Raw genomic sequence first — 17,422 nt, 5'->3', positions numbered from 1 at the left:
GTAAGTCAAGGTTTCACTGTATGCTTAGATAGGGTGTTGGGCTTATCCCAAAAACCTACCTGTATTTTCTTCTATAAGGTTCTGTTGTTCTCTAAGTTGTGTTGGGTGGGAGGTGTGAACATAGCTAAAAATACTGTAAGACAGTTCTCTGATCCCCCAGAGAGCTCAACTCAACTCTGCAACACTGACATTGGGCTGGGAAAGTCTGAGAGATTAGGGTAGCTCCTTCTCCTCTTCCTTCTGCCCACTGGAGAGGAAGATACTATGAGACCTTACTTATTGGCCTGAGTGCAAGGCTAATCCCCAAAGTATGGAATGTCCTCTGAAAGACAGAAGAAATGGGTGCACCTCTGAACCAGCCTAAGTGTTCAATTTATATTCTACTCTCTCTCAGACATACTTTTAAAATGTATTCACTTCCAAATTTCCACAGCTTTACTTACTCCTCCCTTTGGGATTCGTTTCCAGGCAAGATCTTTACATAGGATTTGGGAAACCATCCTCTTCCTTCATTTACTTCTCCAAACCACCAATTTTCTTGTTGCTCCAATACTGTTATAATGTCATTTTTTGAAAAATTCAAGTGGTTATCTTTCTTTGCAGTCCAGGAACAAAGCGCTTGCGCTTTTACGTTTTCTACAACTTGGCCCTAGCAAAATACAGCCAATGAACAATACATTAGACAACCATCTCTGCAATTTTCTGCAATGCCTGGTTTTCTCGTCTTCCTTCCCATGCAGGTTTTTATCTTTTCAGTTAGAATGATGTTCTTGCTCCTCAGCCTTCTATATCTATAAAAATGTAATGCGCGTTTTCCCCATGGAGTAAACAACAAAACCACTGAACCAAGTCACACCAAATTTGGCCACAAATGACATAGTCATCCAATCTATGTCTTTCAATAAAAACCCTAGAAAAATAAAGTCCAAATTACAGAGAATGAGGAAGAGCCATTCTCCCCCTGACTGCCAGTCAGAAGGGTAGGCCTTGCCCCCTTTAGGCCTTGCTCTCTTTGTGTCCTAGCAACCCCCTCAGTCACAACGGCTGAGAGTTCACTTAGGCCTCTTCAACACTGCCTATAAAATACAGATTATCTGATTTGAACTGGATTATATGGCAGTGTAGATTCAAGGCCCACACAGCTATATAACCCAGAATGCCATGGCACATAATCCACAGTATCTGCTTTGAACTGGATTATCTTGAGTCCACACTGCCATATAATCCAGTTCAATGTGGATTTTTTTACAGTTGTGTAGAAGGGGCCTCATATAATCCAGTGCAAAGCAAATAATATAAGATTATAAATATAATATATACAAAGCACTGTGGTATAATAAAACAGAACAATATAATCTTTAAAATTAAGAACAACACTCTGAAAACAGGGAAACAATCATGGCCAGCTAACACCTCCCAACAAAGGATTCCCCCAGGGAGGAAGCTGAGGAGGGAGAGAAGTAGTGTGTATTATCAGAGTCATTATTATTATTATTATTATTATTATTATTATTATTATTATTATTATTATTATTATTATTATTATTATGGTGTTGCTGTGAACTATGAAAATGAACACAGTCTGGTTCCAAGTATTAAGAAACTCTAAAATCAGAACAGTAAATAAAGAACAACACTCTGAAAACAGGAGAATTCCAGACATGAAACAATCAGGGCCAGTTAACACCTCCCAACAAAATATTCCCCCAGGGAAGAAGTAGCCAGGCTTTGAAGCTGAAAGGCCATAACATACTAATCATTCTAGCTAATTGCAGCATTCATACTTGCCTCCAACTGACAAAAAAAAGGAACAACCAGAAATATTGTATATTCACAAGCTTTAGGAAAGAATATATACTAACTACCACCAATTCATCAATACTTTATTTCCCATACCACCACACTTTGCCACAGCAACGCATGGCTGGGCACTGCTAGTTTCTCCATAAAAGGCCATAATCTCTCAAGCTGTCTCTATACTTCTGCCACAAACTCACAAACATGAGAATTGGAGTTCCTCATATAATATGAATATTTGACAACTATTTTCAATATTAGATTTCCTTTAGAAAACAGGATTTCTGGAAACTCTAGTTTATATTCAAAGTTAATGTTTTCTCCACCGTTTTGCATATTTATTCAAGCTAATAAAACTCTGACAGATTTTGCCACAACAACTAATAAAAAGAAAAACTGGTACAGTTCTGTTGTAATCTGTCTGAATAAGAGCAAGGGAAAAATCATTCCCATAAACTAATAATAGTTACCCAGTTTTAGAACTGTAGACTGTAGATCTTTATATGAAAGCTCAACAATTGATTTCTTATGGAATACATTTTGAGGTGAGCAGAACAAATTACAAGGATACAGAAACATAACGTGCTTTCCTCTCAGTAGAACATACCTGTCCATGGATGGGAGAAACAGATCCTGGGGAAGCTGTACGAGTAAAGGCAGATTTTTTCTGCCATGTGTTAACATTTAAACTTGAGAAAGGTACATTTTGATAATCAATTTCTTCAGTTGGCTTACTTGGTGAAGTAGATCTGCAGGTTAAACAGACATAGACGTAAAACTTTATCTTCTAATATCAAAAAGTGTCAAGTAGAATATTAAGTAAGTTTGTTTCCTACAAGAAATGAAATGAAATGAAATTCTGAGTAAACATTAGGAAGAACTTCCAAACATCAAGTGATGCTTGACAGTGGAGAGGAACACCTCAGAAAGGGATAGATTCTTTGCTGAAGGTTTTTAACCACTGGTTTTTTTTTTTTTTCGTGTCAGGAGCAACCGGAGTTGCTTCTGGAGTGAGAGAATTGGCCGTCTGCAAGGACGTTGCCCAGGGGACGCCCGGATGTTTTGATGTTTTTACCATCCTTGTGGGAGGCTTCTCTCATGTCCCCGCATGGAGCTGGAGCTGATAGAGGGAGCTCATCCACACTCTCCCCAGGTGGGATTCGAACCTGGCAGCTTTCAGGTCAGCAACCCAACCTTCAAGTCACTTAGTCCACTACGCCATCTGGGGGCTCCCAACCACTGGTTGAATGTTCATCTATTAATGATCCTTTACCTGTGGATTCCTGCACTGGCAAGGGTTGAACTACCTGACTTCCTGGGATCCCAATGATACTCAAATGCTGGCATGGGTTGATAGCCTCTCCATCCCCTTAAGGAATTTCTGATTAATCCCTGGCTTTTAACCAAAGTATTCTATAATTCCATATGGAAAGGAAATGATCTTAGAAATTCTAAACTGAATGCAACACAAACTCTATCAATGTGTAGGTGAGTCATGAGAATCATGGACTTTACTTCTTAGCATACAAAATATAATAACTAGAATAAAATTAAAATGCTTCTTTGTTTTTAAAAATTACACAGCTATAGCTGTTACAAAGCATTCTCTCAAAAAGCATCAAACTGTATATAACTTCTGTTCAGAGAGGTATTGGAGTCCTGAGCAGCACTTACGCTACACGAACTGAGGCAGCAGGTAAAGATACTGCTGGAGGAAGTAAAGCTTTTTTAGCAGGTGAAACGTTTTTTCCTTTTTCAGATACTTTTTCTACATAATTACTGGGAAACCAGCCAAAACGCTCCTGGAAGCTCCCATATAACCAACCAGGTTCTCCTTCAGTTTTCTCAGTAACCTGGAGAAAAACAAGAAATGATACAAATACAGTCAATGAGAAACCACAGGTTTGTTAACAAACATTATGTAATCACTTCTTTTTACTTTAACCGTTGTTTTAATTCTTTATTTTAGTTTATGCCACTTCAGGTATATTGTAGAGAAGAAACACAGTTTCTTTTCAAAATAAATAGCCTGTTTATTTTTCAGAAACAATCATGCATCACCTGCTTCTTACCTGAATTATATCTCCAGAATTGAAACTAATCTCATCATGATTCCTTGCTTCAAATTGATATAATGCTCTGTAATTCACAAAGTCACCCAATTTCCCAGATTCAGAGATACGGACAGGAAGACCTGAAAGGTTGAGGAAGAATAATGGCTAGATAGTCATTCTACTTGTGTTTTTTTTTATAAAAAATAAAGCAACAGTAACATATTTAGGATTAGCACAGGTGGACAGTGTTGGCTTCTCTCTCAACCCTGGTTAATACCAAAGGTTGACTTGACCAAATACATCAGGTCAGTGCACATTATCTGCTTTGAACTGAATTATATGAGTCTGCACAGCCATACAATCCAGTTCAAAGCAGACAATCTGGATTTTTATGGAAGTGTAGAAGGGACCCCATTTATGACCATACATAACAATTACTGTATGCACTCATGTAAAAGTCTAACATTTTTCCTAAGAAGATTGACCCAGAAAACTTGGATGAATGTATCCATAGATCTAAGTACTATAGCCAAACTTTTTTCAAAAAAGGAACCCTACGTAGAGTTGTGAAAGATGAGAGTGTAATCCATTCCAGGAGAACCTACAAGAACCACTAACCCCCACCACTACACCACTACAATGCCATGTTTGGACTTTTAGAGTGCCTGGGTAGGAAAATGGCAGCAGCAGCAGCCCCTCAAAGGAGCACTGAAAGAGTATAGGGCATCAGTACTACTTTTAGGTTATCCCAAGATGAACAAAGCTTTGCCTTTTGCCACCATATTCAGACAAGGGGACTGTTCCTTTTTTGGTAAGAGTTAATAGTCTACCTAAATATTTATGAATTTAGGATCTCTCTGAGTACAGTGGCAAAAGGCCTTTTTGAACGTCTGGGAATAAAATTGGCAGTAGTCAGGAAGAGCTCCCCCCTTAAGGTAGCATTGGTGCTTTTCTCTCCATGGAGTGAGTCTCAACTTATCCACAGGTCATATCCATATTCTGGCCCCAAACCCTGTTTTTGACTTATACACAAGTCTATACGAGTAACTAGAAACAACTAACAACACATTATAGACATAATTCAATGTATCTTAGCCAAGCATCTGTGAATGAAAATAGGTCTATTCATGGAGAAGACCAAGAGGCAGTGGAGGATCCCACAGGTGAAGGCGGTGGGGAGAGGAGATTCTTTATATCTACCCTTGCTCCCCTTTTGAAACTCAAATAGCAGGAACAGAAATCCATTTAATGAAGGCTCTGCCAGGAGTCTGAACTCAGGATCCTAGATAACATTTAAAAGTAACCATATGTACACAAAAAACATGGGTGCAATACCTTCATGCTTAAATGGGGATTTAAGCAATTGATTCTTAGTCTCTGTGAAGATGTCTGTATTTTTTTCAAGTAAGTTTGACTGAGAAATAGCCTTTTCTGACTCTCGTAAATTGGCTGAATCTTTTCTTTTCTTCTCTTCATCAAAGTGCTTATGCCTTTCCTCAACTTCTTTCGCAATCTTTTCCTGTCTTCTTTTTTCTTCTTTTTGTTTCTGCCTTTGCTGTTCAGAATCTCTCAGAATTTCTGCTTCTTTGTTCCTTCTTCCCACTTCAGATTTCTCCTCTGCCAGTTTTTGCTGCTGGACCTCTCGGTGTTGGGCAGTTGCATCCTCAGCTTTTTGTTTTTCCTCCTGGAGTTTTTCTTGAATGCGCTCTTCCTGTAATCGCTTTCTTTTTTCTTCTTCTTCTTTCCGGATAGTCTCCTGCCACAAGTTCTCCTTTTCCCGTTTTGCTTTTCTTAAATAAGATAATGGGGAAAACAATGTCAGTATATCAGAGCTTCATGATACCAAAGCTAAAAAGCAAGGCTAATAGTAAGACTTGGTATAAGTACTATATAGATTTACTGTGAAGAGGTTCCAGTCTTATCTTTCCACTGGCATTGTAATGGAAAAGGAAGAAAGCCCCCTATTAATCTTGATGGAAGATCTGACATGTATTTCCTTCATCTGAGGTATACTGGTTTGTATTTCCCAGTTTGAATTTTGTAGATTCCCAGAACAGTTGAAAGTTTATAATACCCCATGCACCTCAGGATATCCTCCCAAGAATTTAAATGGGATCAGAGAGAGTGCAATGAAATAGTAATTTCCAAGCTCACAATAGTTTAGCATATTACCGTGCAGCCTCATCCTCTATTCTTCTTTTCCGTGCAAGTTCATTTTTCTTTCTTTCTAACTCTTGGATTTTATCTTGTTTGATCCTGTGAAGCTGCTCAAAGGCTAACTGCTGTGTGTTATAGGTTTCTCTCAGCTCCTGTTTTTTAAAAATAAAAAATGGAATAAAGTGAGTTTAAGGCAAACTGTTACTCTGAGAAGCAAGTTTTTTATGCTTAGTAATCCAAGCTTTAATACAAATCAATTATACAGTAAGACATGTAATTATTTAGGTAAACGGATTCAAAAATAAAAGATTCTGATACTTCAAAATTTGCATTTGAATTATGACAATTACTACTAGTACTAATATAACTACTTTCTTTTAGTGACTAAAGCTAAGGAAATAGGGTGTAAATAAAGAAATAAATTAGTAAACGTTCAGAATTTGAGAAGAGAAATACTAGAGGCAGGTTTTCCTAATCAGTCCTGGATAAAGCCAGATTGTTTTAGGAGTATCACTATGAAGCTACTTAAACATTTGAATAGACTTGATATTATCAATTCCTTTTATCCCACTAGACTGAATTAATTCAAAATTATTGCTTTTCTTGATTATTTTGGAAAATTGATTTGTTATTCTTTTCTTTCGTTTATTTTTTTCTTCTCTCACTTGCTTGGTTTTTGCCCCTTTATCTAAAGTGAGCTTTCAATGATTATTCTAGCAGAGAAATGATGTAGTTTTCTTTATAAGTGCAGTCTTTATGGGAAACTGCATAATAATGGATCTAAATTGCTATTAAAACAAAAAAAAACCAAAAACAAAAATTAAACTGAACACTGTAAAATAGCTCTCCTTTTATTAATATAACTCATTTTATTTATGGAATGTCTAAACTAATCTCTTTTTTATTGTTTTAATACATGTTATGACTGGATAGGACTTTACAGATTATCAAAAGGAGTAACGACTGGCTACTGAATCAAAAACTGATTCAAGTTTGCCTGAACATAGAGATTACCTGAATGAAAGCAGCTGGTCAACTTCTTCATAATAAAATAGCTCTTTTACAGCATCATGTTATGCTGCTATACTGTAAATATTTTCAGTAATCATGTAATAAATACTATATTATTATCAACAAACATTTTCAAAATCTTGTTATACAATAATTTTACATGATGACATTATATTTGTATTCTGACACACACCAGGTACAAACCCACTTTTCGGTTTAAGTCTAGGGATCCCCAATGCACTATGCCCATAGGGACCTCCTTTGGTATCTGTCCAATCCCCTTAATTGTTTTATTTCACATTTTAAAACAAACAAATTCAGGAGCCATGTCATCTGAAAAGTGCCATGCTTATTTATTTAGTCTGGCATTGGATCTTGACATGGGCCTACATGCTTGGAAAATGAAAATGTTGGGCATCCTCCTCCCAGAGAAAAAGAAAAGAAAGATATAAACGTAGTGGGGACAGAAGATAGTGGGAATTGAAGCTGGAAAGATGGCAACAGGTGTACATGTACAGCAACTCCCCACCACCACCAAGCAAACAGTCAACAAGGGGTGCTAATATAGATTTAAATCCTTTGTCTCTGTCTCTCACCTCTCCCCAATCCAGTACCTGCAATTGGCACTGGAAAACAGAATCTAATTTTATTTCAATGGAACCCGCTCCTGCAAAGCAAACTAACAGGCAGGAATCACAGCTAAACCCTGATCCAGACTGGGAGGCCAACATTGGGGAGAGTGGCTTTTATGGAAAGCGAGTGGGGAGGCCAGCAAAGTGGTTCAATGGGAAAAGAAGGGAGGATGCCTATGTATGTAATTTGTGACCAGGTTAATGGGTCTTTCAGTTGGGATGTGGATTTTAAAGAATGTTTGCTTCTGGCTAATATTTAGCCAAGAGCCCGAATACACCTTTCTGTATTCAGGTTCTTGGCTGAATATTAACTCTTTAACTTTACTAACATGCCTTCTGCGAAAAGTTTTTTTTTCAACCTGTCTTAACTTATCACATGAACTGATTTGGATATACTATACACTTTGTCCTAGCTAAATATAGTAATGATAGAGATTTATCCACAGATGAAATAGATCGAGGCTAAAACAATAAACGCGTAACAAAAACAAACTGTGGCAAAAACGTGGCTTCAAGCTGCTGTTCCAAATATTTTAAACCATATTACACATCTGGCAATTGACAGGCACAGAGAAAGTATTGTCTTGGATGTCCATGGGGAGGTATATTTAGTCTTAGGCCAGATAAATATTTCAATCCCAAACTGATTTCCTTAACAAATGCTAGTTTTCACTAGGACATCAGCATAATCTGGTCAAAATCTGCACCATAAGCTTACTATTCATAGAATCCTAGAGTTGGAAGAGACCACAAGGGTCATCCAGTTCAACCCCCTGCCATTCTGGATCACATAGTCAAAGATAGACAAATGGCTATCCAGTCTTTCTTTAAAAAACCTTCAGAGAATACACTCCACTACGCTCCAAGGCAGTACACTCCGCTGTGGAATAGGTCTTACTGTCAAGAAGTTTTTCCTAGCCTGAAAATATATTCTTCTTAAATATATTGAAACTGGACACAGTATTCCAAGTAAGATCTGACCAAAGCAGAATAGAAAGGGATGATTACTTCCTTTGATCTAGACACTCTATTCCTATTGATCCTTTGGCTTTTTTAGCTGCAGCATCACAGTCTTGCATCATGTTCAGTGTGTGCTCTACTAAGACTCCAAGATCATTTTCAAATGTACTGTTTTCAAGCTAGATTTCACCCATCCAATATCTGTACATTTCATTTTTTCTGTCTAAGTGTAGTATCCTACATTTCTCTCTCTTGAAATTCATTTTGTTAGCTTTGGGCCAGCTCTCTAATTTGTTAAGATAATTTTGGATTCTTATCCTGTCTTTCGGAGTATTAGCTATCCTTCCTAATTTGGTGTCATCTGCAAATTTGATAAGCAGATTGTCCAAGTCACTGAAAGAGATGAATAGTACTGGGCCCAGGACAGAACCCAGTGGCACCCCACTGGTCACTTCTCTCCAGGATTAAGAGGAGCCTTTGGAAAGCACTCTGTGTTCAGCCATGAAATAACACAGTGATGGATGGAACGGCCCTGGAGCATGACTTGAATTGCATGATTTTAATTGATGTTTTAATGTGGATGTTTTAATTGTTTTGGATTTTAATGCGTTATTTATCGATATGTATATGTGTGGCATTGAATCGTTGCCTTTGTAAGCCTGCTCTGAGTCCCCTTCAGGGTGAAAAGGGCAGGGTACAAGTGTGGTAAATTAATGAATTGATTAAAGCATCCCCCAACAGATGGCCATCCAGCCTCTGTATAAAAGCCTCCAAGGAAGGCGCTTTCGCCAGACTGAGACAGAGGGTTCCACTCCTGAACAGCTATAACATCCTCTGCTCCATTCTCCCCAAGTTGAGCACTGTTAACCTTTTGGGAGAAAACTGAGGCAGAAAATATGCTGAGTAGTTCTGTCTTTTCTCTGTCCCATTAGCATTTTGCCATTACCTGTTCAGCAACCCTACCATTTCCTTGTTCTTCCTTTTGCTATTGGCATAACCAAAAACAACCCTATACTTTTTTACTGTTTTTAATTTCTGTAGCAAGCCTGAGCTCGTTTTGTGTTTTGGCTTTCCTAACCCTCTCCCTGAAACTCCTGTTTGTTTGAATTCCTCTTTAATTATTTCTCCCTTGTTTCTGTTTTTTGTACATGTCCCTTTTAAATCTTAGTTCATCTGAAAGCTCCTCAGACATCCAGTCTGATTTCTTTAGACACTTCCTATTTTTCCTCCTCAATGGAACTGTTTGAAATTCTGCTTCCAATATTTTGCTTTTCAGAGACTCTCATTCGTCATGAATTCCTTTCTCTTTTAATATTCCTGACCATGGAATCACACAATGTTTTCCCCTAAGTTTACTGAAGTCAGCATTCTTAAAGTCAAGAATGCATGTCTGACTATGCCTGAATAATCTATAGTATTACTTTCATATTCACTATACTATTAGTTTTATCTTCCTTGAAAATACATAGCATTTGATTTATACAAAGAAGTAAATATTTACAAGTTAATGCTTTTCTTCATAAATGGGATATGATCCATTCTTCTTTCAACCTTGGTCTGCATTTTGTATTCCTTATTTTCAGTTAGCTAATCATTGTTGCCATCATTTGATGCCACAGCCTGAGATAGGATGCTATTACTTATTCCTTCAACATCCCCTTAGTTGCTTGGTGATTCCTTCACATTACTTACCTGTTTCATGTACAGATATAAGAATGCAACTTCATTAACATCACCTACAGGATTAAAAAAGCATTTTCCATTCTCTTCAGATGCAAGATCATTCAAATTCGTGTGATACAGAAAATAGCATATATAACACCGCATTGAATGGAATGCGCACTTCAATTTTGAATATGCACATTACAAAAAGAACAGATTTGCCATCAAATGTACTGTCCCAACAGTGCAGGCATAGCAAGTCAGGGATAAATGAGGCCATTTGGGAAGCCACGCCCCTACATCAGGCCAAGACTGGCAGCCACGGGCCGCATTTACGAGGCCTTCAAAACCTCATCCTCAGTTTTGAAGGCATTATGAATGAGGCCAGTTGGGAACAGCACAGGAATGAGCCTCGAGCAGTGAGGTCGAGGTGGAGACACCTCGAGGGCTACCTGGGAGGCAGAAAGTGTGGTCAAGCCCTGGCGCAGAGAGAGAAGGTGAGGGTGATGCTTCCAGCTCCTCTGGCCAGAAAGACCTGATGACCCCAGTCCCTCCACAGTGAATGACTGGGTTACTATCCTTTTCTGGGCACCATAGATCCTGAGGCCTTTGCTGGGAACAGCCTCTTGGTCCTTCATCTCCTTGTCTGGCTTCTAGGTCTCTCCAGGCCTTTTCACACGGGTGTGTGTGATTGTAACATGCCACCGATTCTAAATGTGCACCTCAATTTGGATGGTGTAATTCAACCAAAAAAGGAAAGCATTATACTTGAGTAAAATATGGTTCTCTTAGTATAGGCATTTCATGGAATGCTAATGCTAAAACAAATTAACTACCCAGCTTAAGCTCTCAAAATGGTATGAAAATTCTCCAGCATGATTTTTCAGCAGAAGCTGGTGGCTATCCAGCTTCTAGTGAAAAAAAAAGAAAAGAAAAAAGACTATGACAAAGAAGAATCCAAGGCAGTCTATTACACTGGCAAACAGCTAGTACTATCATTCTATTGTTAGTCAAAATCCCTCCTTCTGTACTTTAAATCCACCAATTTGGGTTTAATTTGCTGTGGCAAAAGAAAATACATTTACTTCATTGGATGTATGACAGCCTTTGAAATATGCAAAGAAAGCAATCTTATTGCTTCTTAATTGCCCTTTTCCAAATTAAAAACGCCCAGTACCTTCAATCTGTTCTCACAGGACTTGGAGCCTGTTTACACAGGCTGCAAGAGATGTGAGGGCCTGGAGGAAAACTCTGGGGAAAATGCTTCTTTCTCGTGGTTTTAAAACTTCTAGGAATTTTACATTTCTAGCAGTGATGACAGCCAGCAGTGTGGTGGTTTTAGCATGAAGCAATGACTCTGGAGATGAAGGTTCTCCACTCGCCCATGGAAACCCACCCTCCTGATGTCCAAATCTCATTCTAAACCTCTCTTGTGCTTACTATATATGCACAAGTGGAACACCTATTTTTCTGTTATTGGATACAACAATGCAGAATTATTTAACTGTAGGCCATTTTGAAGTCAGTCTTGATACCAATTCAGATGAAATAGTAAATTCTTAAAGGTGGATGGAAATCTGTGTGCAGCATAAGGAATTAAAAAAATATCTAAAAACTGATAACCTAAGAAATGTTAATTACTTTTATATTATTATTTTTATTCCTGCTTCATTAGCTAATTTAAAGCATTCAGTGAGCAAACAGAGTTCAAAAGCAAGCAAAGGGGCAAAAAATGCATGCTGTCCAGTACTGATTATTGCATTAGGCAAGTTTTAAAGTTAAGCATGAAAGAATGTTTTTAAAACACAGAGAAGACAGAGAAAACAATGAAATTATTAGAAGCAAAAAGGCCAAAGATTAGAAAATAACCTTAAGTAAGAGGAAGAGGTTGTTGAGACAGCTTAGCAGACACAAAAGGCACTGAAGAACAGAAGCATCCATTGTCTCACACTGTAAGATAAGTCAGATAAAAAGCTGTTAAACTTTGTACTACATTTGTTATACATGTTGGGAATCTCTGATACTGTACTGGATCATTTTGAAAGGTAGAACTGGCATGTCATATATTAATCATGCTAGCCCCGTTTTAAAAAAGAACAATCAAATTTTCCATCTTGTTTTATCAGTTATATAGGCTAAAATTTGTATCTTTTCTAGATAGAATTGGCCTTCTTATTACAGGTTAAGTCTTCCTTATCTGAAAATTGATTTTTTTGGGGGGGAGGGGGGGGTTGCAATACCTGAAAATTGGAGAGGAAGGGGAAGGAGAAAGAGGCCAGAACTCCAAGTAAATCCTGCCACCCAAGACTGCTGAAACATTCCTCCTGTGATATTTTGCCTGCATAAAGACTTACACTGTGTTATTGAACCTCCATGCTACACTGTCCAGAAAATCACTTTCTTTTCAGACAGCATCTCCAGTTTCATTGCTCTCCAGAGAAAAGACAGGAGCAGTCACGGCACACTTTCCCACTTGCCCCAAAGCAGCAGATCTCAAGAGGGTGCTGTGCCTGCCTATCTGATAATCCATACCATAGTATGGCTGTTTTGTAAGGCCAGGCTCTCCTTGGCCCTCTGCCATTTCAAGATCAGCAGAAAAGCTCTTAGTCTAGGCTGCCACTCACCTTGCTAGGTGCTCAGATACTGGAGCAAAGCAAAGAGCTTCCCTTCCAGCTACACAGAGAGGCTACTTACATATTACTAAAAGGTGTTGGTGTTTTGGATACAAAAGAGAGAATTAGAGGCAGAGAAAAAACACACAGGCAGGCACACCTACATTTGCTCATTTAGATTCATAGATGCAAATCTAGAGATAATTTCTATAATTTAAAGTGAAATACAATATATTTCACCATAGTAGACTGTGACTAATTGGCTTGTGCATCTGCTCAGATTGCTTTCCAGGTATCACATGTTGATGAACGATTTCAAGGCCTGCCTGTCTTTTGTATGGTTCATCATCTTTGAAAAACACTTGGACTGGGCAGTCCTTTAATAAACACGCCAGTTTATCTGTATGCATCTATTTTTGTTCTGAGAGAGGGAAGACATGATAAGGACCAGCTTCCTAAGTTATAGTATTCTTTCTTCTAGACTGGAAATAAAGAGTGTGAGAGATGGAGATAGTCCTGGCCAAAATGTGTAAGCCATAAAGAAAAAAGCACAGCTGCCCTGATTTTTGTTAAATGGTAAAGATGGCAAGAGAAATAGATAATTTTACTTTACGTATTACTATTATAGCGATTAACTTTCATGAATTAATGGTTTTTAAATATATATAGATAGATAAAACCAGGATTATTTCTGAATATCCCACAATCAGTTTTGCTTCAGATACACAATATACATTAATACTTATTTCATTAACACAATGTAAAATGTCGCCCATACGCTGGCTTTCAAATTGCAAAATAGTGACAGAAACCACTCTCTATACTTCAAAACATTAAATCAGTTAAGATGAGCATTGGCTGAGCATCTGAACCGCATGGATGAGAAGATGTGAGAGGCAAGAAATGCTCTTTCATGGAGGTTCACTTGCAGAAGATACTGAAAAGGATCTGAAAATTTGAAACTTGATAAGTTGGAAATATAAATCAAGACCTTACCTTGAGCTGGCTATTAAAAGTATCCATTTCAGAGAGCTTGGAAGCTGTTTCTTTTTCTAGGGCATCTAGTTGCTCCCTAAGTCTTTGGCATAATTCTTCTTTCTCTGAAGACTTCTTGTGCAGTGAGTTAAGATCTGTTCCTGAAGATGAAAAGACATATTATTCAATGACCATATTTACATACAAATCTATTTTTTCTTCAATAATCCTTTGCAAAAATAACAATATTTTTTATCCCAGCTCATGAATTCCTGCAGCAATCATGTCAGCTAGGCCACTATAATTTACCCCTTAAAGGGACTCTGGACTAAAAGTTGGGATTTGGCTAAACACACTTAATTGATCCAACAGTGAACAGGGATTCTAATCTCTATCATAGTTCAATACAAGTGAACAAGCCCTAAAAATGGAGATGAAGAACAGTATTCAACCCAAGGGCTAAATTTTTTTTGCTAGATCCCAAAATGAGTAGAACAATCCCATTGCTAGCATGTATTTCCAAATAGATTGCTAAGACCCCATTTGCAAAGGGACATATGAATACATTCACACAAGCACATGTGCACGCTCACAAAAACACAAACATGCACACATAACACACACATACCTCTTTCTTAGGCTGCAGCTAAACTGCCATATGATGCTGTTTGCAAATAATTGCAATTCAATGCAATTAAACTGCATTATATGAGTCAAACTGCATTATAATAATTGCAAACTCAGATGCTTCCTTACTTTTTCTCAACCTTTTACTATCGTTTCTTCTTCCTATGCTCTCATCATTGCTTAAGTTTTATTCCAGTAAACAAAAGAAAACTTGGGAAAAGAAAACAAAAAAATGTACATACTAGAAGAGTTGTCAAGTTGCATGTGATTCAATTTCTCATTTAGCTGCTGTTTTTCAGGAATAAGGAGGATCAACTTGTTCTGATATTCCTGCAGAATTGAAAGAAAATTTTCAAAGTTACATAAGCATAATTTGTATGTGGTATCACTAAATCAATTGTATAATGCAACCTAAAGAAGATATGCTGAGACATTTTGCAGTTCCTTCCTTACCAAGAAAAATTGTGTGTTTGTATGGGGTGGGAGTTAAGCTGGGAGACTGATTGATTTAGAGCAGTGGTTCCCAACCTCTGGGCCTCCAGCTCCCACAGTTCCTAACAGTTGGTAAGCTGGCTGGGATTTCTGGGAGTTGAAGTCCAAAACACCTGGAGGCTCAAAGGTTGAGAACCACTGATTTAGATTCTGTGATCTTACATTTTTCATCATGAAGGATGAAAAATGCTTCTTTTAAATGTTATAAATTTTATAAAAGTAATTACAGACTTTCAGATCTTTCAAACACAACAAGAAAAGATGTTACTCACATACTAGTTACATTACAGTTAAAAAACAACACAGATACAAAAAAGACTCCTTGACTGATATGCAACAAAGGCCACTAGGTACATGATCCTTGAAAAAAGATCTTCTGTTTCAATAGCAAAGTACTTTCTACTTTCTTGAATATTTTTTTAAATATGTACAAAATGCTATCTAACTTTTATGCAATTAAAGAAACAAACAATGCTTATACTTGAAGAACATAACTATAAAATTTCTCTACATTAATCTCTACACTAAACAGAAATCTAAAATTCGAACATATATACATAAATCAGCTTTAAAAGAGAATGTCCTCTTCTCTTTTGTCATGTCTCTTCAGTTTTATATTTTTCCTTCTGCCCTGTAACAAACAAGTTATGTACTTCTGCTTTTTTTTATATTAACCAAAAAATACTCTAATGGTAACTTATGTAGGAAATTCCTTTGATAGCTTTTTTTGTGTGTGTCAGGAGCGACTTGAGAAACTGCAAGTTGCTTCTGGTGTGAGAGAATTGGCCGTCTGCAAGGACGTTGCCCAGGGGATGCCCGGATGTTTTTGATGTTTTACTATCCTTGTGGGAGGCTTCTCTCATGTTCCTGCATGGGGAGCTGGAGCTGACAGAGGGAGCACATCTGCACTTCCCAAATTCGAACTGGCAACCTTCAGGTCAGCAACCCAACCTTTCAGATCAGCAGTCCTGCCTGCACAAGGGTTTAACCCATTGCGCCACTGGGGGCTCCTTTGATAGTAACTACTGTCTTGATAACCACCATTAGGCTCTAACCAAAAGTAGGTGAAATCTTCTGTTACTGAAAGCTAACTTGACCATTTGTTTATAACTGCTGCTGCAACTGCCTATGGCCAAAATATTACGTGCAATGAAAGGAAACACAATTAATTTCTTCTGAATATAGGAAGTAGAGATCTATCAGGACAGTAGAGTCACATAACATTCTCATGGAACTGTACAAGGAAGCTTTGAAAATGCTCTGAATGAGGAGGCTCCTTGGGCAAACTGAATTTGAGTACTCTCTGGGATCTGGACTATTCATCTCTATTTACATCTTTATGTGGATGTTTTAACAGAAGTAATGTTACAAACATCTGAAAAAATATTTTATATAGCACAGACAGCACAATCCTGTGATTCATGGGCCAGTGATACAAGTCCTAAAAAGGCTTTAGATCCTAAGAATTTTTTAACATGTACTTGGCACCTTTATTTTATTTTATATATATTTCACTACTGAGTCAAGATGCATCTTTTTATACAAGCTTTCAGAAATGGATGTAAGAAAATGAAAATTTCCCTCCTGAAGTTGTGGTCTCAATTAAGCTGTAATGTTCATTGTGTCCTGTTTTCATGATATGTATCTATCCAGCCCTGGAATCATAATCAGAAGAGTCAGCTATATATATTAAATAAATATATACATTTGATAAAGATAACATTTCTCCATTTTTGTCCTTTATTCTCTATTCTTTAAATGTTGAAAGAAATTATCACGTACCTGAAGCTGTTGCTGTAGTTCTTTGATTTCAATAATTCCTAAATCACATTTCTTATCCAAAAGATCAAGTTCATTTTTATGGTTTTGCTTTCTGATTCGTACATCTTTCAGTCTCCCAGAGATCTGCTGGTGTTTATCATTCTGCCGAGAAAAAACATCTGAAATATCAAACATCTAATCTCATAAGTAATTATCTAAGGGATCTATCACATCATCTTGTTCTAGCACATTATGGCACCGTAACTGCCAAGGCAACAACCTGTGGGATTCTGGGATTAATAGTTTAGTAAGGCACTGGAGCTCTCTGAGACTTTGAAAGTCCTTTCCACAAATTGCAAATCCCATGATTCCAACGTGATTATGGCTCTCAGGGTAGATCTCTGAAGGTAAGATGACAAAATTCATGACTTATAGCTTCAACAGAGAGCGATTTTTCAGAAACAAAAGGAATGAAGTTCCCAGTAGTTGCAGCATAATAACTGCAAGATAATAAGGGTGAGGTGTGGAACAGTCGTACTGTAATTGTGTACATGTATTTATCCTTTTAAAACACATCCTGAAATGTCAAGAAAAGCAAATTTCTGGAAATTATTTGGAAAAGTTTAGCTGTGGAAAAAGGAAATGATAACCTTGAATTTATTCCCACACTTGGTTTAAATGG

General features: G+C 37.5%; 1 protein-coding gene across 6 annotated transcripts in view; it reads right to left on the bottom strand.

The window, feature by feature from the left end:
- The window catches only part of itsn2 (intersectin 2), a 98,514-nt gene that overhangs the window by 35,014 nt on the left and 46,078 nt on the right, over positions 1-17,422 (bottom strand). For 5 of the 6 annotated variants that reach the window (XM_008116547.2, XM_008116546.3, XM_016996235.2 and 2 more), the window contains 10 exons: positions 16,762-16,902; positions 14,730-14,817; positions 13,882-14,021; positions 12,143-12,223; positions 6,024-6,160; positions 5,187-5,641; positions 3,870-3,991; positions 3,472-3,650; positions 2,405-2,546; positions 444-649 (listed from right to left, as the gene is read on the bottom strand). In XM_008116547.2, the coding sequence (XP_008114754.2) occupies positions 444-649; positions 2,405-2,546; positions 3,472-3,650; positions 3,870-3,991; positions 5,187-5,641; positions 6,024-6,160; positions 12,143-12,223; positions 13,882-14,021; positions 14,730-14,817; positions 16,762-16,902 (1,691 nt within the window). The remainder of the gene's footprint in view (positions 1-443; positions 650-2,404; positions 2,547-3,471; positions 3,651-3,869; positions 3,992-5,186; positions 5,642-6,023; positions 6,161-12,142; positions 12,224-13,881; positions 14,022-14,729; positions 14,818-16,761; positions 16,903-17,422) is intronic. The other variant, XM_016996230.2, reaches the window with a different exon arrangement.

The sequence above is a fragment of the Anolis carolinensis genome, chromosome 1 (assembly GCF_035594765.1).
Source record: "Anolis carolinensis isolate JA03-04 chromosome 1, rAnoCar3.1.pri, whole genome shotgun sequence".
NCBI lineage: Eukaryota > Metazoa > Chordata > Lepidosauria > Squamata > Dactyloidae > Anolis > Anolis carolinensis.
The sequence above is the reverse complement of the archived record's forward strand: the minus strand, read 5'-3'. Positions and strand labels throughout refer to the sequence as shown.